The sequence below is a fragment of the Rhincodon typus genome, chromosome 32 (assembly GCF_021869965.1).
Source record: "Rhincodon typus isolate 14 chromosome 32, sRhiTyp1.1, whole genome shotgun sequence".
In the NCBI taxonomy this organism is placed as follows: Eukaryota; Metazoa; Chordata; class Chondrichthyes; order Orectolobiformes; family Rhincodontidae; genus Rhincodon; species Rhincodon typus.
The window spans coordinates 23625015-23648053 of NC_063363.1; the positions used below are offsets into that span (position 1 = coordinate 23625015).

At 40.1% G+C, this 23039-nt stretch overlaps 1 protein-coding gene across 3 annotated transcripts in view; it reads right to left on the reverse strand.

The window, feature by feature from the left end:
- LOC109934062 (opioid-binding protein/cell adhesion molecule homolog) overlaps nt 1-23039 on the reverse strand; it is a 920827-nt gene that overhangs the window by 41210 nt on the left and 856578 nt on the right. For all 3 annotated transcript variants that reach the window (XM_048615652.1, XM_048615651.1, XM_048615650.1), the window contains exons 5-6: nt 21128-21248; nt 15539-15690 (exon numbers count right to left, since the gene is read on the reverse strand). In XM_048615652.1, coding sequence (XP_048471609.1) covers nt 15539-15690; nt 21128-21248 — 273 coding nt within the window. The remainder of the gene's footprint in view (nt 1-15538; nt 15691-21127; nt 21249-23039) is intronic.

Here is a 23039-nt window from a genome sequence, read left to right on the forward strand (position 1 = left end):
GACAGCCCTACAGAGGATATCAACCCTTCATGTGCATTTACAACTACACCAAAAAAAAATCTCATCTTGAAGGCCAAGGACCTTGCTGCTTCGCAGAAGGGTCTGTCTGAATGGCCCTGCTGAGTTCTTGTTTCCCTCATGTATGGGTCATATATAGGTGCCTTTCCCTGCCAATAAAAATAGGACCTGCTGAAAAGGAGCATGAAACTTCCAGATCCAGGTCGAGCCAATCATTGCTAAAGGTGAGTGGAGTGTCATGATCTGAGCTGATGATAATATTGGACATGTCAGATCCCATAACAAGACCTTGCTTGGTAGATCATAAGACTTTATTTTTGCCATTTATTTAACTTGGCGCTCAGTCACTGAACATAGTCAAAACAGGCCAACCATGTACTTTCATCACAAGAACAGAGAAGTCTATTACACATAAAATTGAAGGAAAACAAAAAAGCTGACTGCAATAAATGATACAGCCACTAGCTGAAATAGACTTCGTACAAACATCAGAAATAAAGCCTCAACACTTGTGCTCTCAACAAAAATCCTCACTGATACTGAAAGCAGAGTGAGGTGCCATCCTATCTCCACTGTAATGCTCCTTATGCAATTGGAACAGCTGTAATTTGTTCATTTTTGGTAAATTTCCATTTAATGCATTTACTCAATACAATTTCTTTAGTCAATGTTTCTACCTGGGACTTGTAAATAAACTGCTAACCCCTCACTTATTTCCTTATGTGGGCTCCTTGAACTGATCTCTCACAGTTTCTCTTTCTTGAGATTTTCTCTGACTGACGTAAAGCCATTCAGAACTTCTTTTTTGCTGCCCTATTTTGAAGGCTGTAAAACCGGATTGCTGCTGGAACTGATTTATCTCTGGATTACCTACTTGTCTCTGAAAGAAACCCACACTAAATTATTTTTCTTCCTGTCTTTGTCTTCATACCTTATAGGACACCTTTTTAATAGGCAGCTACATATTCTTTGCTTCTATTCTTTGTTCTAATGCCCTTAAGGATTTTAACAATGCAACACCACTCTCACAACACACAAATGAAACTAAATCTGTCTCCTTCCCTTCTTAACACACATATTAGAGAAATACAAATCAAAGTTAAAGCAATACACAATTTCCCCACTTTAGAACACAAGTTTTCAAGTGCAGTATATCACGACTCTTCGTCACAGGATTCTCAACTCATCTGAAAATCTGAGTCTGGTTGTAATAAATGTGAAAATACAAACATCCGTCAGACTGATAACTGACTAAACTAACCAAAAAATTGCCATTTCAGTTTGTATTTGTTAAACATAAAATTTTTAAAGTGTAGGTTCTCAGAAAGCAATGTTGTACCCCCTAACACCACTGAAAACATTTGTGAATATCAGACCTTCCTCAGAACAGTGCACATGGTAATTATCACTTGTCACTTGGCTCATGCTTTATCCGACAAGGAAAGATACATCCTACTCCAGCTCCATAGGTCCATGGCTCGCACTGTTCTGTTCATTGGAAATGAGAAAGTTTGTCTAATGAGCTTTAATTAATTTGGCACACAGATTTCATGCTAAAGAAGTATTAGATCTGCATGTTGTTCAGCAATTAGTTCAGGCATGGAAGAGCAACAGCTCACAAGCATAGCAACAATTCATTGTGGACTCTGCTGGTTAGCAGTTAACCTCTTCCGGCTCATCTAGGCAACATCCCTAAAATGAAGACAAATATAATTCCTGACAAAAATATCGGCAATGTTCAAAATGGGCAGACAAATTTAACTACAAATGTCTAATTTCAGGTTTGCGCTGACTCCTGATTTTTTCCAAATTCTCAATGCATGGAATAGACTGAATGTCACAATTAAGGATGAGCAATAAATACTCCCTCGGCCAGCAACACTGACATCCCATCCACAAACTAAGAGTTGACCTTCTATAATACTGTGACATAGGCAAACTGTCCTTTCTCTTTCTTTTGACCTGTCCAAAGAATTTGACACCATCCTGGTCTAATGACTCTTCACTGTCATCCACCTGGTTGAGGCTGCACTTAGCTGGTCCCATTCTTATCTGCTCAGTCATAACTTGAAAATCAGTGGCTCCTCTTACATTCTTAAACCATGACATCTGTTGTCTCCTAAGCAGCTAGCATGGGTCAAGTTCAATTTATCATGACATCCTGTCTATCAGTGGTACCAATTTGAATGTGCATTGTCAGCTTCCAAAGGTAATATTCAGCCATACCTACACCCCAGTTGCCCTCACTATTGTTAAATCATCAGACTACTTGTCCACCATCAAGTACTGGATCAGCAGAAATTTCTTTCACCTAAATATTGGGAAGATGGAGCCATTTTCTACGATGCTCACCATAGTTCCTTCACTCTGACTACACCCTGTTTCTGGGAGCAGAGGCTGAGCCAGGCTATTTGTAACTTTGATGTCACATTTGATCCAGAAATAAGATTACATCTTTTCCATTGCTAAGACCACCTATTTCCACTTCTATAGCATTGCACAACTCTGTCCTGCCTCATCTCATCAGCTTCAGAAATTCTCTGCCAAGACATTGAGACTTTGAGACTTAACTACCCTAATGCACTTAGGAATCGTTCCCACATTTTATGCCTGTGAACATGAAACCGTTTCATACCCTGCTGCCTGTGTCCTGTTCACCAAGAATGTGGCAAAAATCAGCAGCTCTCTTTCGGCTAGCTCTTTATGACATCACAGGAAATGACATTTATGTCACATGACAACATTTAAAACAACTTTCTTTGCGATAGTCACACAGGTATCTCTTCTTGCTCTCTCTATAACGTACACAACTGTTTTTGGCCTTCTCCCAGTCAATTTCAGTGTACTTAAGAAAAGTTCCCTGATCTACATAAGCTCCAGGTTAAGAAATGCCTCAAATTTTAATACTCTCATTGTTTTCATGGATTGTCCTTTTGATTTTTATCTTTGATATCTCCTTCAGCTTTCCAAGATAGCTAAGCTCCTCAAATTCTGGTCTCCTAAGCATCCAGTTTTATAGATCCATATTTGATAGCTCTGCCTTCAACCACCAAGAGCCTAAGGCCTGGAATTCCTAATTTCTTTTCCTCCTTTAAGATGCACCTGAAAACCTATATTTTTGAATAAGGGCTAGTCTGGTGGGTAGGAACATGGCACAGGCCTAGTGGCTAGAACATGACTCTCCCAATTGCCCTAGAGCTCACTCTGATATAAAACTGACAACCCGCCATCTGTCTAAATACGTTATTAGCAATAATCCAGATTGTTAAAACTCAATTGACTCTGATAATACACTGCCTGCGCCAAAATATGCTTGGTATTTGCAAGAGTGGGCAGGCTGCTTTCTTTTAAAAATGAGTTTATAAAAGGCTGGGAAGAAAGGCAGTTTTCATCGTCAGGGTGTATCTTTTACACATCGGGGCAACCATCCACTGAGAGAAAGTACTCCCCCATTGTTCCCATTGTATCCTACAGGGAGGTGATGATCTAGTGGTACTATCACTGGACTGTTAATCCAGAGACCCAGATAACGTTCTGCAGACCCAGGTTCAAATGCTGCTATGGCAGATGGTGGAACCTGAATTCAATAAATAGCTGGAATTAAGAATCTAATTATGACAGTGCATCCATTGTCGATTGACAGGGGAAAAACCCATCTGGTTCACTAATGTCCTTTAGGGAAGGAAACTGCCATCCTTACCTGGTCTGGACTACATGTGATTCCAGATCCACAGCAATGTGGTTGAGATGGGCCATAAATGCTGCCTAGCCAGCAAAGCCCTCATCCTGTGAATGAATAAAGGTAAAAAAAATCCTGTCTGAAAAATCCACACTTTGACTTCCCTGAATCCTTTGTTGCAGATTTCCAAACCCTTCCCAATCCAATTCCCTGGATTTAACTTAGTCCGGGACCCTTCAGTGATTAGCATTGTTGCCTCACAGCAACAGGGACCCGGATTTGATTCCACCCTCAGGCAACTGTCTGTGTGGAGTTTGCATATTCTCCCCGTGTCTGCATGGGGTACCTCTGGCTGTTTCAGTTTACTCCCATAGTCCAATGTTACGCAGGCTTGGTGGATTGGCCATAGTAAATTGTTCCATAGTCTTCAGGGATGTATAGGTTAGGTGGGTAGCCACAGGAAATGCAGGGTTACAGGAATTAGGTAGAGGGGTAGGTTTGGATGGGATGCTTTTCAGAGGTTCACTGTCGACTCAATGGGCCGAATGGCCTGCTTTCACATTGTACGGATTCTATGATTCTACCCATCTCCTTCGTGAGGCTGCCTGCAGTACTGGCAGTGCCCATATGGAGCTTCTGGTGTTCCCCAGTGACGGGCAGATATTCCTACAACTAGGTAATTGTAGCACTCACCACAGCACAGTATGGCTGTGGGACAGCCTTCTTTTCAGTCAGCTGGTTCACTCTTCGTCGGTCTGTCTGTTGAATTATCTTCTTCAGTCGTATAAATAGTTTCTTCTGCGGTTCCATGTTAAATTTTGTTTGGTAATACAAAGCACCTTGGAATGTTTTACTCTCCGTATGGCGGGTTATATATAGGTTCAAGTTGTAGTAGTAGGAGGGAGCAAGGAGGAAATAGAGCAGTGAGCGGTTCTAAGTTAGAGTACTGGTGGCAGAAAACTGTGTGTGGACAAGGTTGGGGGGCGCTGGAAATGGAGGAATGGGTGCATAGGTGAATGGAGGTATGAAGAACAAAAGACGAAGTCTCTTTGCCTTCTGTCTGTCCTTTATACTCATAAAACTCTGTTTGGCTTAAACAGCTGCTCAGAAAGATTTATACAGAGAAGATAATCTGTTATCTACCCCTCACATTGCAGAAAGCAGCTCCCTTTGGACTTTAGTATATTCTTAATTTTTTTTAAGCAAGTCATTCATAACTGAATCTATCGTTTTATCATGCTGTGCGTAGGGACACAAAACAGGGGCTTGCATTGTTTGGGAATGGACTCCAAAAGGACAGAAGAAATTGCAGCAGCCGCTGCAGAAGGGGTTCTGTGTGGATGCTCGGGGCAGCAATAGAATTTCCAATGGATAAGCCAAGGTGGTCAGAACATGGCAGGCATCTGTCAAGGGAGAACAAACAACAATCTAGCCAGAACGGAGGGAAGCAATGAATGAGCAGACTGCTCCCGACAGACAAATTTTAATTGTTAAACCGCTTCCTGAGGCAATCAGATGGAAATTAAGCCACAGCTGGTTTACAGTAATGCCATCACACCTGGGAAAACAAAATCTGTAAGGAGTGCAGCATTCAGGCAGGAAGGATAAGGCAGACGATCAGAAGTAAATACAGTGTGGAGCTGAAGGAACACAGCAGGTCAGGCAGCATCAGAGGAGCAGGGAAGTCAATGTTTCAAGTTTACACCCTTCATCAGGACTTGGGAGGGGAAGGGAGTTCTGAAATACATAGAGAGAGGGTGAGTGGGGCTGGAGGAAGGTAGTGGGATGGTGATAGGTGGATGCAGGTAGGCACAAGTGGAGATTGGCCAATAGGAAGGGTGGGGTAGATAGGTGGGAAAGAAGATAGACAGGTTTTGTCAGGTCAAGGAGGTGGGGATGCGAGGAAGGATTGGACATGGGATGGGGTCAGGGGTGGGAGATTTTGAAACTGGTGAATTCTATGTTGAGGCCTTCGGGCTGTAGTTTCCTGAGACGGAATATGAGGTGTTGCTCCTCCCGTTTTTGGGTGGCGTCCTTATGGCACTGGAGGAGGCCCAGGATGGACATGTAATCCAGGCAGTGGGAGGGGGAATCAAATGGTTGGCAACCAGCACATGTTGGTGATTTAAGCGTACAGAGCGCCAGTGCTCCGCAAGTCTGTCACCGAGTCTGCACTTGGTCTTGTCAATGTAGAGGAGGCCACATCGGGAGCAACGGATACAGGAGACCAGGTTGGAGGACATGGATTCCTATAAGATTGCTTGGGGCCTTGGACAGAGGTGAGAGGGGAGGTGTAGCAGCAAGTGTAATAGCTCTTGCGGTTGCAGGGAAAGGTGCCGGGCATGGTAGGGTCGGTGGGGAGTGTGGAGTGGTTGAGGGAGTCGCAGAGTGAGCAGTCCCTATGAAAGACAGATAGGGGTGGGGAGGGAAATATGTCTTTGGTGCTGGGGTCGGATTGCAGGTGACAGAAGCGGTGGAGGATGATACGCTGGATGCAGAGGTTGGTGGGGTGGTATGTGATGACCAGGAGGACTCTGTCCTTACTTTTGTTGGGTTTGGGGGAGGGAGTTTGAGGGCAGAAGTGTGGGAAATGCAGGAGATGTGGTTAAGGGCATTATGAATCACACTGGAGGGGAGATTCTGCGGTCCTTGACATGTGGGATGTCGGGAATGGAACGCACCTCGTTGGGAACAGATGCAGCGGAGATGGAGGAATTGGGAGTAAGGGATCGCATTCTTGCAGGATGGTGAGTCAAAGGAGGTATAGTCAAGGATAGCTGTGGGAGTTGGTGGGTTTGAAATAGATGTTGGTGCTGTGATGGTTACCGGAGATGGAGACGGAGTGGTTCAGGAAGGGGAGGGAGGTGTCGGAGATGGTCCAGGTGACTCGGTGACCGATTCACAGAGCAACTGCACTCTGTACGCTATAATCAACAACACCTTCCAGTTACCAACCATTTAACTCCCCCCACACTCCCTGGGTGACATGTCCATCCTGGGCCTCCTCCAGTGTCACAATGACGTCACACGCAAACTGGAGGAACAACACCTCATATTCCGCTTCAGGAGCCTACAGCCCAATGGCGTCTATGTAGAATTCATCAGTTTCAAAATCTCCCCATCCCTGCTCACATCCCATGTCCAATCCTTCGTCTCATCCCCGCCTCCTTGACCTGACAAAACCTGTCCATCTTTGCCACCTATCCGCCCCACCCTTCCCATTGACCAGTCTCCACTGCCTCCCACCTGTATCCACCAATCACCATCCCACTGATCTTCCCCCAGCCCCTCCCCTCCTCCCTCGATGTTTTTTTTCCGAGCTCTCTTCCCCTCCCCTGTCCTGATGAAGGGTGTAAACGCAAAATGTTGACTTTCCTACTCCTCTGATGCAGCCTGACCTGCTGTGTTCCTCCATCAGAAGTAAATATAAGGAGGAATAACACAAAACAATTAGAATGTTCTAAACACAAGCATCAGGCAGAATGGCAATAAGTGGCACTTGTTACAAATGTGTAAAAGGCATCAAGATTTTAGTAATATTGGCCAGAATTTTTCAGGCCATCCTAGAGCTTTTACAAAGGCAGGCAGGGGAACCAAAAATACAGATTCCCAATGGCAGGTTAAAATTTTCATTTGGCTTTCCTGACTTTCACTGTTGGGAAACTGTTTTCCACACATTGGCATTCCTGAATTACCATTACCACTCAAGCTCATCGGAATTGCATTCATGAATGCAAAATGAGCAGCATTAGTGGCACAGTGGTTGGGACTGCTGCCTCACAGTCCCAGGGACACGGGTTTGATTCCAGCCTCGGGTGACTCTGTGGAGTCTGTACGTTCTCTTTGTGTCTGCATGGGTTTCCACTGGGTGCTCTGGTTTCCTCCCACAGTCCAAAGGTGTGCAGATTGAATGGATTGGGCATGTTAAATTGTTATGTAGTGTCTAGGGATGTGCAGGTATAGGTGGGTTAGCCATGGGAAATGAGGGGTCATGCCCGAGTCTGGGTGAGATGCTCTTTAGGAGGTCAGTGCAGACTTGGTGGGCCAAATGGCCTCTCTCCACACTGTAGAGATTCTATGATTCTAACACATTAGCCAGAAATGGGAAATGTGTACTTACAAATCCAACTATATATCTCAGGTATGTAGTGCTGGGGTATACTTCCACTTGGTGAGCATTAACTTCTCCCATCTCTTGCCTCCATCAAAACCAACATACTTCTGTAGGTAAATTTCTGCAGTGTCCAGGGTGAAGCCTGATGGGGCCAACTGGCCTGTTCCAGTGAGAAGTCTCACTGGTTGATGGCAGCCAACTTGGGATGGACAAGCAGAGCTAAACTCAAAAAGGACCTCATCTGTAAAGGCCATCTTTTTGGTTATGTGCTTGTACCATGCAATAGTGAAAAGCTTCCAGCTATGTATGTTTTCATAGCTGTGATTAAAGGCCAGTGACCTGATGGTGCATAGAGTGTTATGGCTCCTTTTCTGTTTTAAGTGTGATCCCTGCAAAACGTATACAGAGGCAGTAGCACTGTGGTGTTATTAGTGCTACATCGGCAGTTACAATGAAGTGTCAGACATTGTTTATGCATGAGGCATCTGATGGAGATGCATGGCATCCAACCTGCTGTATAACAGCTCTCTGCAGAACCTTCTAACAAAATGTCACTGGACTCGAACCATTAATTCTGGTTTTCTCTCCACAGACGCCGATAGACCTGCTGAGTTTCTCCAGCATTTCCGTTTTGTTTCAGATCTCTAGCATCCACATTTCTTTGTTTTATTTTAGAGGATCAGATACATTTGGTATTCAGTAAGACAAAACCAATAAATGTGGACATTGTACAAGTAGATACCAGAAAAAAAAGGCGAGCAGAATGTTTGATTTTGTAATTCAAGGCATAAAACACAAAAACAAGGAGGCATTAGTGAATTTGTACAAAGTGCTCAAATTGTAGTTGGAGTAATGATTTGGGCAATCACATTATAGAAGGGATATTAAATATAATTAAAATGGTGCAGCAGGAATCTAATGGGATTCCATCATAGAGATAAGACACTACTGGGCTTATAGATTTGCAAAGTTCAGTCAACTTTCAGTGAAGTTGGGGCTGCTTTTGAAGTCTTCAAGTTTATGAAAGGTTTTCCTCAGAGAAACATTGTTGCATTGTTTTCACTGGTTTTTAAAAATGCAGAAAATAGAAGACAATGACAAAAATAACTAAATGGGAGATTGAAAGTATTTCTTGACACAGACAGTGGTAGCAAGAGTCACAAATTATTACTGAAGCACAAACCATAAGTATGTTTATGATTGAATAAAGCTTTGTAGCACATATGCAGAATGTCATCATTGCAGACTTGGTCTTATTTCTGTATTGGAATATTTAATGAGTTTGAGGATAAAGAAATTGCTATAGGAGACTGACAAAGACAGAATTGTTGTAATTTCCTGCTGTCCCTGAGCCCTTTAGATTGAAATGTGTGGAAAAAGTCAGCATTTCAAGTAACACTACTAAAATTGTACTGAACTTCCAGGCACCAGGCATTATTTTTTCTTAACACGCTGTAAACATGGAAGAAGTTCACACATTAATTGTAGAGTTTGCATGATTTGAATGGACAGATCATTGTTGTTGTGAAGTGTACACATGGAAGTATACATGTCAAATTGACAAGATTTTAATTGTGAGAATTCACAGAAATAGTTTATCATGTATTAGACTTTCTGTGGGTTTGAAAATACTGATAACTATCATGCAACAAGGATGGTAACACCAGAAAGGGAATTCAAGAGTAATAACATGACATTGTAAAGCACGTGGTTATCCAGGGAAATCACTGGAAGGACCTTCTATCACCAAGTAGAGATTTGTTTGCCTCTGAGATGTTCGGATTTTTAAAAAAATCATTCACAAGATGAGGGCATCACCAGATAGGCCAGCATTTATGACCCATGCCAGAGGACAGTTAAGAATCAATTACATTGCTGTGGCTCTGGAGTCTCATGCAGTCCAGACCAGGTAAGGATGGCAATTTCCTTCCCTGAAGGGCAATCATGAGCTAGATGGCGTTTTCCGACAATTGACTCTGGTTGCATGGTCATTGTTAGACTCTTAATTTCAGATTCTTATTGATTTTAAATTCCACCATCTACCATGGCAGGATGCAAACCCGGGTCCCCACATCATCCCCTCGGTCTTTGGATAAACAGTCCTGTGATAATACCACATAATACCCCCCATGGAGGCAATGTGGAATATAACACAGTGCAAGGGGAATATTAAGGAAAATTTGGCCAGTTGGTTTACACTGGAGTATATGCAATAATGAAAAATTTGCAAAGTAAATTTTAAGGTCTTAAGCATTGAATTAAACTGCAGAAATTCAACTGTAACAAGCTCTGGATGACACCCAGAGCCATACGTTACCAATACTTAAACAGCAGCAAATTAGACACATCAATACATGTCATTTTCACTCTGAAGCAAGTACAGGAACTTCAACAATGGAATGGCTTCATCTGGATTAAACTTAAACAAAAGATTCCTTGCAGAAATGATACGTAGAAAAGTTGCAGCAAATTAAATAAGTGAAGTGGGCTAAAGCAAATCTTAAGAGTATTGGCAGCATAGTTAAGCAGTGGCAATATTCTCATCGAATACTGTTAAGACAGAAGGAGAGAGTTTATTGTCTAATTTGGGATTAAGGAATCAAAAGTTATCACAGGGAAGCAGGAACGTAGAGTTGAGGCCACAATTTCAATGAGCGACCCTTTTTCAAGAAGGAGTTGGATGTAGTTCTTGGGGTTAATGGGTTCAAAGGATATGGGGGAAACATGGGAACAGGCTATTGAGTTGAATGATCAAACATGATCAAAATGAATGGTGGAGCAGGCTTAAAGGGCAAATGTTCTCCTCCTGCTCCTGTGTTTCTATGGGGTAGACAAGAAAGGCTAAATAGTTTGTTCCTGCTCCAAATGCAAATGTTTGTATAGAGAACAGTGATAATAGAAAGCATTCTAAACAACATATTTGGGGTGATGGAAAGATGTAGCTTTGAAAAAAAAGCAGGAAATAGAAGTTAGAGAGGGAATAAACAGTTATAGTTATTAAAAATAATGTAAAATATTGAGACACTTTTAACTAAACAAGAAGAACTAATGGAGCATCTAATCATAGTCTCCAAGATTATGAAAGATTTTCAGGAGATAAGTAATGAAAGTTCATTTCCTTTATCATAAATTTTTAACAAATAAGAAAGGCAATATTTCTTTTTGAATTTCTTTGTCTTTTATTTTCATATGTGTTTTTAATCAGACATCTTCCTTTTTACAATTTACAGGTGCAAAGTACACAAGTCAGTAGTAAATGTTAGTTTTTTCTTGAGCACCATATATTGAGGTGCACATGAAAGAACTATGAGGCAGAAAGAAAATGTTGAATGGGCTTTCCTCCTGGGTTTTAATTTTTGCAGTGTAGTTTAGAATATAAAATCATGACGGGCATGGATAGGGTGAATAGCCAAGGTCATTTTCTCAGAGCAGGGGAGTCCAAAACGAGAGGTCATAGGTTTAAGTTGAGAGGAAAAAGATATAAAAGGGACCTAAGGGACAACTTTTCACGCAGAGGATGGTGCGTGTATGGAATGAGCTGCCAGAGGAAGTGGTGGAGGATGGTACAATTACAACATTTAAAAGGTATCTGCATGAGTGCAATAATAGGAAGGATTTAGAGGGATTTGGGCTAAATGCTGGTAAATGGGACTGGATTAATTTACGATATCTGGTCGTCATGAACAAGTTGGACCGAAGGGTCTGTTTCTATGCTGTACAACTCTATGACTCTATGATTTCCAAACTCATGTTTTCTCCATATCCATTGCTCATAAAATATATTCTCAATGACAAATGAAATTGGAACTTTGTTTATGTGTAAGCCTGAGGTCAATGAGACTAAGTGACAAACTAACTATTGAACAACACTTTCCATTCACTCGCTGAGGAGCAAAAGGTAGGAGAAGCATTTCAGTTACAATGTTCTTATTTTATTCTGCACAATAGTAAGTCAACCATTTACTTTTTAATTTAATATATTCTTTACCACGATCAACTCTAGGTCGCACATGTGATGGTAAACTAAACTGCTGACACATTTCACCTTAATCAGCAGCTCCATCTGACTGTCAAATGGTTCTCCAAGTTCTGACTTAATTTTTAAGTTAAATATATGTTAAATTAAGTGAATACCATTCAGAATATAGAAACCTAAGTCTGTGAACTTGCAAGAATAACTAAAATTGGACACAGCTGATCATCAAAAAAAAGGAAAAATAAAGGAACCTGAGAATCGCAGACAAAATCTTTCATTTTACCAACAATTAGTGTTCCAGTACTGGAATGCTGGACAGATTCTGAGAAAAGTTAAAAAGGAAACGGTGAATAAAAACCTTTACAAGATCTCTTTGATCTCTGCAATAACCTTGTTGGAAGATCAACAGAAATGATGCAAACACTAATTCTAACTGTTCACTTGCAGTTTCCACTGAGCTTCAGCAAACGTTATGCAGGGGTGATCGAGCAATTGGAGCCCATATTTTCCTCATATTCTTAGGGATTACTAAAGTTGACATAGCGTTCGCATACCACTAGTTTCCCCACCAGCCCTTTATCCTTTAGGGCTTTTGTGGTGTAATGCTACTGTCCCTTATCCTGGTATAGAAGGTCTGAATTCAATTCCTACCTGCTCCAGAAATGTGTTATAACATGTCTGAACAGGTTGATTAAAAATACCTGTATGGTGTGGGGTCATTACAAGCTGAGACTGTGGGCTTGATTTTCAGTAAAACACCATTAGTTTTAAAGCTAAAGTATTCGGAATAAGACTTGACCCACAGCTTGGGACACCTCAGGTTACATCTAGAAATAATGCAATTTTATGGAAATTAATGATTGTTAAATTTGAACAGGTAGCATCAACAAACCCGAGGAGGAGAAATAGTTAAAAACTGTTTCAAAAAATAACATTCACCATAACTTCAAGCTTATGCTGCTGCATAATCTGATATGCTTGTTTCTGGAAGATGGAACATGTTGACAGATGAATAAACATACAAGCATCAGATTCCTTTATTCATTAATGGGATGAGGGCTTTGCTGGCTAGGCAGCATTTATTGCCCATCCCTAATTGCCTAGAGGGCAGTTCAGAGTCAACCACATTGCTGTGGGTCTGGAGTCACATGTAGGCCAGCTTGGATAAGGATGGCAGTTTTCTTCCCTCGAGGACATTAGCGAACCAGATGGGATTTTCCGAAAAATTGACAATGGATTGATGGTCATCATTAGATTCTTAATTCCAGATATTTTATTGAATTCAAATTCCACTATCTGCCGTGGAAGGATTTGAACACCGGTCCCCAGAATATTATCTGGGTCTCTGGATTAGCAGTCCAATGGTGATACCACTAGGCCTCCCCCATGCAAGGCCACATAACTGGGATGTAAAAGAAGGGAACTCAAACTGTTGTGTTGTTTCAGTCAGCCGGCAGCAAAATCTCAAAACTTTTCTAAGCCAGTAACGGCTGTTTTCAGAAAATGGAAAATGTTTGTTTCAAAAACATATTGTTACCTGGAAGGGTGAAAAAGTACTTATCCTGAGACCAAAATGTGTAGGATTTGGTGATTGCAGTAACATTAAAAATCGTATGGAATCTGGTGTTTTTGGTTTCTATCCTCAAACACTAACCTTTTTGATCTTGTACTGTCCCTGTACATTCATAAATTTACAGATAGTCCTAAATTTTCAGAATTAAATCACTGTACTAATTAAAATGCTAAATTTCATCAACTAGAACAAATTAACTAAAGAGCGTTTTATCTGTTCCAATGAAGTAGTTATGAACTACTTAAGGTTACCGTTTCTGCACTAAAAGCCAAACAAAATCCCAAGATTCACAATTGAGAAGGATGTTTTTAAGGGCCATGTGTTGACTACTTTCTTGCCAGCTGACATGCTGTGCAACAGATTCTTGTTTTCAAAATAGTACACAGTGAAATCACTCCAACAATCTGGTGCTGATTGTATCATAGTTCTGGCAAAGCAAAGAGGACTTTATAGTCAGTCACATACTCAACATTAACCTTGTTGTTTTGATCAAGGAATGGAAAAAGAAAATGGTATCTTAATATTATAACAGCATCAAAGAATTTACTTTCTGACGAAGCAACAATATTGGGCCTATATTGTTGTCTCAATAGAGATATTGTGATTAAATGCCCAAACAGGATAAGTTGTCAAATATCATCTGCTATGTTCAGTAGTTAGTAAATTTGAGAAATAATCTGGATGTAAATCAAAAATAGAAATGGGTCCATGAGTGAATAGAGGTCAGTGTCAGTAAGCAAAATTTACTTGAGGAATTAAACAAGTTTATTTTTAACATGCACCATAAAGAAGACTGCCTTAGGTCATTTTAACAACTAGATTTTGAAGGCTTGTTCAAATGGACTCAACCTATGTGAAATTGGTTCTGCATTCACAAGGATGTGTTATTTTGAATTTCGATCATGTGAACTCATATCTCAGAGAATTAACAGTTCAGCCTTTAATAGATTTTTTTGTTTGAGATACAGATTTTTAAATCAAATGTAGATTATTCAGTAGGTCAAGGTAGTTCTCAAAATATTTAGATTTTAAAGGTTATTGCAACTTCCATGCACAAAATCAGCATTTATGTTTCACTATCCATAAAGATACGTGATCAAGGGACTGACTTTTTTTTTGAGGAAAGGCATAAAACTATTAAAATTCATCTTAAGCTGCTCCTTCAATGAGTGTTCAACTGAATCAGATTCTGAAGATATTAAGTCTTTCTTGCAGTCATGTTGACCTGTACGCGATTAATATTAATGCATTCAAACACAAAATGCTATTTTTATAATTTTCCAGATCCTAGCTGGATGGAAGGAAACTGTGTGGTATTGATTTAAAAATTTGGAACATTAAATGAATACTGAAAACAATAAACAGCAAGACTAAGAAATTTTACAGTGGGACTCAAAAACACAGTCATGGAGGTAACATACAGCGTATATTAGAATTTAACTTCTCCCCAAAAAACGTTGTTGGTGAGGATAAAATAGCAATGGACACAAGTGCTTAGCAACCTACATTTCAGGAATGTGTTTCATTTAATAAAGTTTAATTTCGTAAACTGCATTGGGATATAACAGCAAGTGACACACTTAACAACTCTTGTGTATACTTCATAAAGTTCTATCATGCAATAAGAAGAATAATGTTTTGTTCTAATTGAATTCATAAATGCAAATCATCCTGCAAAATAGTACATAACATAATTTTATTAAATACTCAATGTATAAATTTCTAACTCTTCAGCTCTGCAGGGATGGTTAGGTTGGAGCTAAATAAAAATCATAGTCATTTTGTGAAGTACTTTGGTAAAAATGCAATTATTTATCTAATTTATGAGCTTAACCAATAAAAGTTTAACATTAAAGATTTAATTTTAACAGAAATCATTCAGTGCCTGAAAAAAACTCCATGAATATCTCTCATAAAAGGCAGCAACTGCATTTAGAGGAAAAGATAAAACTATAGTATCTTAACAGTGCAGTCCCTGTCAACTTACTGGCAGATAGGAGAATAAAGTACGATTTCTCAGTTCCTGTTAAACTGATGCAAGAGGAGAAAGCGAATACCTTATACTTGGGATGAAGTATTGTTAGTGTCCCTTTCTTATGATCTAAACCTACACTCTTGAAATTTTCAGTGTAAAGTCAAACACCTTACATGACAAGCAACTTTATGACTGGTACCTACCAAAGAGGAGGACACTTGTATTTGAGGTGCCAAGTTTGTTCACTGCCACACAGGTGTAGTTTCCATAATCCTCTTCAGAGACATTAAAAAATGTAAGCATGGACCTGTCCCCAGTTTTCTTAATTTGAATTCCATTGAGTCCATTAAGAAGCCTGAAAAATACAAAAAGAACCATTTAGTTTGACTTTTGCAATACGTGTAACAGATTATCACTGTCCTATATGATTCCTCTCCTTTGGCTCTGCATTACACTTAGTGGGATCAGTTCAACCAAGTGGTCCTGAATTGGAACATGCGATTGAAAATATGCCAACCAGGGCCTCGGTTCAAGATTTGTAAGAGCTATGCATTAAAAACGAATCTTATATCCAATGTTACAATATATTCATGTATATTATATATTATAATTTATATATAATGTATTAAATACATTAGTTTGAATGCTCATAGCAACAGGAGCTCTTTAAAGTCGAATTGCATAGCCTCGGGTTACAAAAGGTGTAGTAGTGCAATGTATAAACTGTTACCCCTATGCTGCATTGGATTGTTAAGTTTCACAAAGAAAATCTCTTTTAAGCATTCAAGATATCTTTGAGAGGACTAACGTGGGGGTTGTGGAGGGAGGTTGGTTAATTGCCAAGAGTAGTCTTCACTCAGATTTGATTTTTTTTTGCTGTTGACTGTTTCAAGTCAACAAGGCATGTTGGAATGCTTAGCTTTTGGATTTTTCAAGTGGCATCAAGATATTAAAAGCAGAACCATTGGGAGGATCTGGCTCTTCCTTCTTTTAAGAGTTTATACCTGAGTGAGTTGGCAGAGGCCAACATGATAACAAATTCAAGAGGGAAAAAATGTAAGCCAGGATGACAAAGGAATGATGATCAGAGATTACAAAGCATTGCTAATTTTGTTTAAAAGATAAAATACTCCATTTAGTCATCAATTGAACAGCCAACCATAAGTAACCTGTTTTAAACAATGAAAGAACTGCAGCTGCTGTAAATCAGGAACAAAAACAGAAGTTGCTGGACGCTCAGCAGGTCTGTCAGCATCTGTGAAGAAAAAATCAGAGCTAACTTTTTGGGTCCAATGACCCTTCCGGAAGGGTCATTGGACCTGGAATGTTAACTCTGATTTTTTCTTCACACATGATTAACCGGCGTTTGGTTTGTTCGAGTTTCTAGTGATATGGTCTTTCGGCGACCCATAGCGGTCTTTCAGGTCAGTGTGACCTCAGTGTGGGCCTCCAGCTTCAAGATGATTCCAGAGTGGTCTCTTGGTCTCAAGAGCCTCAAGATGAAGCCCAGCATGGCCTGGAGTCAAGGCCTGGCACGGACTGAGGGCAAGGTGCCAGTGTGGACTGGGTTGGAAGGACTGTTGTTCTGAAGTTTTTATTTCCCTATTTTCTCATTTATTCCTAGGAATGTAATGCTGGATTTTTTATTTCTTTATTTTTGTAACTTTCTCCCCCTACGAAATTGTACTGAAGCATCTGTACCTAATTGCCTCTGTACCTAAGATGGCACCATATGTGGCGACTTGTAAACTTTTCACTGTACTCATGTGAGTACATGCAACAATAAAGCTAATTCAATTCAATAGTAAGTCAATCAATTAGCAATTCTGCTTGTGTGATATAGGTTTACAGGTAACAAAGAGTCCTACATGCATTCTGGGAATTTCATACTGATAAAAGAATTTGCATTAGAGGAAATGCCTGTTTTTCTTTTCATATGCATATTTGCACATTTCATCGATTTCAGTCTAGTCAGCAACATTTCCCTATTGTTCTCAAAGGATTGCGGTAGCATATATGTAAACAACGTTACATGGAATAGGAAAATAATCTATCAAATTATGTAATTTGTTACATTATTTTCCTAACATTGTTGATATTGTTGACAAATGGGATAAGGTTGAGTAAAACTGGCTAGAGTGATTTTCAAATTTTCTATAGTGGGCAATATGGTGATTACGAACCATAGAATCATACAGTGCAAGAAGGGGTTCTTTGGCCCAGTGAGTCTGTGCCATCAAAAAATCTACGCTACATCTACACTAGTCCCACTTTCCAGCACTTGGCCCAAAACCTTGAGTGTTATGATACTTCAAGTGTTCATCCAAGTACTTTTTAAAGGTTGTGAGGTTTCCCGGCTCAAACACCCTCCCAAGGCAGTGGATTCCGGATTCCTACCATGCTCTGAGTCAAAAGAAAAAGTTTTCCTCAAATCTCCTTTAAACCTCCTGCATTTCACTTTAAAATTATGCCCCTTTGTTTTTGACCTTTTAACTGAGCAGATCAGCTGTTTTTTTATTCACTCTGTCCAAGCTCCTCATAATCTTATGCATCTCAATCAAGTCTGTTGTCAGCCTTTTCAGCTCCAAGGTAAATAACCCAGGTTTATCCAGCATTTCTTCATAAGGTGTTCCAACCCAGGCGCCATCCTTGGGAATCTCGCCCAAAGCGATCACATCCTTCCTAAATTGTGGTGGCCAGAACTGCACACAGTACTCCAGCTGTGGCCTAAACAAAATCACGTACAGCTCCAACATAACTTCCCTGATCTTACAATCTATGCTTCGACTGATAAAGTCGAGTGTCCCTTCTTAGCCAGTCTCTTAACCTGTCCTACTGTCTTCAGGAATCTGTGGATAAGCAACCAGGATCTCTGGCATTCTTGGGCATATATCAAATCAAAGAAAACAATGGAAATGTCTGTATTGACAGAATATGATGCAAGTTCGATCTTTCGTACACGGAGGTTACTTAAATTCCTGTAGTCTCTGGTTCGCTATTGGTCAATGACCTTGGAGTTACAGCACTATAATTTTACAATTTGGCATTCAGTGAAAAATGTTCGCAGATTGAAGTGCATCACTACATGCCATGCTTTTTCAAGCTGAGATAAAAGATCACTGGTAATATTGATGTGCAAAGTCTGTGTTGTATGTTAAAAGCCACTTCTCCACAATTGTGTTTATCATAAAAACTTAAATAATTTCTGAATTCAAGAGAATTTGAATGGCGATTAAGAACTTGTTCATGAACCTAGTAACTTGGGCCAGTTGCTGTATTTTAGGTTTGTGTTTTCCTCCCTGTTTGTTGAATAACCTCTGCAAATTTGCACTGTACTTTTCATGTTTCCATCAACATGGTACGAGATAGAATTTGCTTTCTGTGGCAAACCTCCTTGTATTAAAAGAATTCAAACTTTCCATGACTGCTGGTGGCATTCTGTCAAATATATTTGAGCTCTGATGGTCTAAGCAGCCCATAATTTCCACAAAGCTCAGCGGCAATTGAGAAACTCAAATCTAGTGGACATAGGTCCATTTTTCTAGCTGCTATCATAAAATCTGCCATCTTATCAGAGAAAGAGAATCTCTTGTCCCCAGTGCAATTAGGAAGCTAACTAACCCAGGTGGGGTCCAGTTATGGAGATATGTGTGTCCATCTGCTCTCCAGTTGTATAGTGGTGGGGATGCTGGGGATTGAATTGACTTATTTGTCTCAACAGTTTGATACAGCAGCAGGGTCACATCTTAACTTTTAACCTCACGACTGCAGAGTGCTGGGGAGAAAAACAAAAACTCTTCATACCAACCAGCTTAGTTGCCTTTGGAAGGATTGTTGGAAAACTAAAACACTTGCAAGAAATTAGAGAAAATCAACATTTTCAATGCCAACTTCTCATGAATAGCTTAGCCTTGGCCTAATAGCTTAACGCATTACCCAGTGCAGCAGTAAACCATATGGTCATTGTCTAATTTCTCCCCTGTGCCAGCTAAACTGTTCACAACTGCCTTCAATACTTCTGAACTTGGTTGGAAGCAAAATTAAAATCAGTGTGTACATTTTTCAGTATTATCTATCCTTCCTTGATTAAATCTGAATCAACTGAGAACTAAATTGAGCTCATTGGTAACACACTCAGATATCTGATATCATGTCAACACTTTCAGTCTAGTTTCACGCATACAAAAATACCACTGGGCTGTGTTACTCAAGGATTGCTTGCAGCTAGTACTGCAGCCAACCTTAATTCATCCAAGAGATAAAAATAAACAGGAAACTTTTCAAAGCCTACAAGTATCAACAAAATTCACAAAAAGACAGAGCAAAACCAACCAGCCAATTATTGCCCCAACAGTCTACACTTGAGCATCAGCAAAGTTTTGGAAACTGTCACCAATATTGCTATAAAGCAGCACCTGTTCAGCAATATGCTGTTCTATGGCACCCAATTTGGACTCTGTCAAGGCCACTCAGTCCCTGACCTCATTCCAGCCTTTGCTCGAAGATGGCCTAATTTGGGGTTGGCAATGGCCTGGTGGTATTATTGCTAGGTTATTAATTCTAAGACCCATATACTGGGGTGGCACAGTGGCTCAGTGGTTAGCACTGCTGCCTCCCAATGCCAGGGACCTGGACCCAAGGATTCCACCCTTGGGCGACTGTCTGTGTGGAGTTTGCACATTCTCCCTGTGTCCAAGTTGGTTTTCTCCCACACTCCAAAGATGTGCAGGCTAGATGGATTGGTCATGTTAAGATTGCCCATAGTGTTCAGGGCCATGTAGATTAGGTGGGTTATAGGGGGATGGGTCTGGGTGGGATGCTCTGAGGGTCAGTGTGGACGTGCTGGGCCGAAGGGCCTGTTTCCACACTGTAGCGATTCTATGATCTAAGACCTGAATTCGAGGGTGTGATTAGAGTGAATTCCCTTGATATCATGGCTACATGTGACTGACTGTGGCATCAAGTAGCCCTAGCAGAAGCGGAGTGAATGAGCACCGGGGGAAAGCTCTCCACTGGTTGGAGTCATACCTAGCACAAGGAAAGACAATTTTGATTATTGGAGGTCAGTCGACTCAGCTCCAACACATCTTGCATCAGTTTCTCAGGCCACATAACCAACCAAACTCTGTGTCTGTACTTGGACTTGGACTGACAGAATAGATCAAGAAGCATCTCTCTTTCACCATCTAAGATGGCACACTGTCTGCTAAATCTGACTGTATCAATATTCCTGCTAGGAGACAGAGGACTTTTAATGGTAGACTTCAGTTTCAACATCAGCATTATCAGAAACTAAAGACAATGGCAACAATTTTAAACCACCAACTGAAGACCAAAATCTTTGGACAGCCACAACCAGCTGGCTACAACCATTGAACACTTACTTATCTTTCCTTTCTTATATAACTTCAATTTGTAGCTTGTATTTTTGCGTGCAAATTATGGAAGTCAGGACATTTGGTAAACTATTTATCATTTTTACCTGTGTAGATACAGGATAAAACTAACCCTTTATTAATTTAACTCAAGCCTATACGTTTGAATGGGTATTTCTACGGGTAAACAGATAAGTACACACTGAATTGACAAACACAACCTCCCAAAGCTCTGCTCCAAGCAGGGAATGGGGAAAATGTGGAATCATACCACACCTCCTCACTCAATCCTAACACATATATTGTTTTGAAACATATCCACATGTTATATGTAGGCATGACAAAAATAGATATTGTCCCATGTGTTATTTTTCACAAGAAATGTTAAAAGGAACTCTCTTTATTGTCAAACACTACCTTCGGTCTTCTTTGTACCATTCAAACTCTGGTGATGGGACAGCAGCAGCTTCACACTGGAGGATGCCCTTCTGTCCAACTGCTGCCCCGACATTCCTTGTATCAGGGATGTATGGAGGGTCTGTAAAACCAAGCAAAGACAGCCATCAGAGCTGGTCTGTAACACCAATTGATCAGCAAAAACTTCATCCCTATCTGAGTCAATAGAAGCGGCTCAAAAAATGCAATTTTACTACCAGCATAGTATAATTCCTATTCAAATAATGTGTCAGCAATGTGGCAAGCATAAGTCCAGATAATTATTGGTAACAATCAAGTGGGAACTTGGTTACTATTTCAATCAATGGTAAGATAACCAAACAATTTTTGCAGCTTTATATCAGTGAGTGAAGCTACTTCTATATTACTGGAGAATTAGATATATAATTGATGGCAAACTAAGAGCTGTGGCCAACAAAACCAAGAAAGGTTGTAACTATCATTGCCATACTATTTCACTGAACACATGCTTAAAGCAAACCATTCTTCCTGAACATCTGTATAAAATTACTGCACAGAGGCCTGTGTTCTGGCACCAAGTCATCCTTGATTGACATGTGCATAGTACTTGACACTGGTCCAGTTCCCTCAGAGCCAGTTCTCAGAGTGAACAGAACCTCTGACACTCCTGTTTATATCTGTCAGCCATGGCTTACTGATTGGACCAGGTTAACAGCCCCAATCAGGGAATCATATTCCCTGAGATCCACCTAGCTGACCTCCTTACAATCACTACAGGATACACTCCATATAGTTTCAGAAGGGTTTTGCACGACATTTTTTTTATCTACATTGAATATTCAATAGATCTTTTTACATGTGTCTTTTTTTTCAGGATATATATGCAGACGCAGGAAAGGAAACAGTGCTCAGGAATGGGATCAGAGCATTAACAGATAGTTTTGAAACAACAAGGTGTGGAGCTGGATAAATTTTCTGAAGAAGGGTCCAGACCCGAAACATCAGCTTTCCTTCTCCTCTGATGCTGCTTGGCCTGCTGTGTTCATCCAGTTCTACACCTTGTTATCTCAGATTCTCCAGCATCAGCAGTTCCTACTATCTCTGAGTTAGTTTTGAAACATGTTTTTAAATCCAGCCTATAATGACAGGAAATACACTCACTTTCTATAACAACTGTGTGAGCTGATCTGAAATGAGTTTATGATATATCAACCATTTGAATGAGTATCAACATCCTGGATAACAATCATTCCCCTTTTCTGTTTAATTGCTTTTGCTTGCTGTGCCTGTGTGATCCATCTAAGATTGCCCATTGATGCTTCTACACACATCTCTTCTTTTTATGTTTTGTATGTTCAGAGGTCAGCAGGTATGCAATGTAGATAATGTAAATGTTTCAAATAAGCTCTTAAGTTGCTAAATAATTTGCATCTATTAATATTTTTCCATCAGTTTTTTTATTATGCTGATATTAACTACAAGATTAATTTAGTCTGAAACATTAAGTTAATTTTAATATGCAACTTCAAAATGTAATTTCAAAATGTATGTATTTTTTCTTTAAATAAATGTGCTTCTTCATTGTAATCCTTTAAAACTGCAAAAGTTAGGAAAACAGATTGTATTAACAGAGAAAATTGCGATCCAACTACAATACAAAGCAAATTATAAATTAAGATGTATTTCTTTTCTTGGTGATACAGGTTCTGAATTAATTTTCATCATTGAGCATTTTGAGCCTCCAATCAGAAAAGCTAAATCTGTGCACTAAGTTGTCAAACCCTTGAAACACAACAAGTCACATTTCAGATAACCAGGTGTAGAGCTGGATGAACACAGCAGGCCAAGCAGCATCAGAGGAGCAGGAAGGCTGACGTTTCGGGCCTAGACCCTTCTTTTCTGAAGAAGGGTC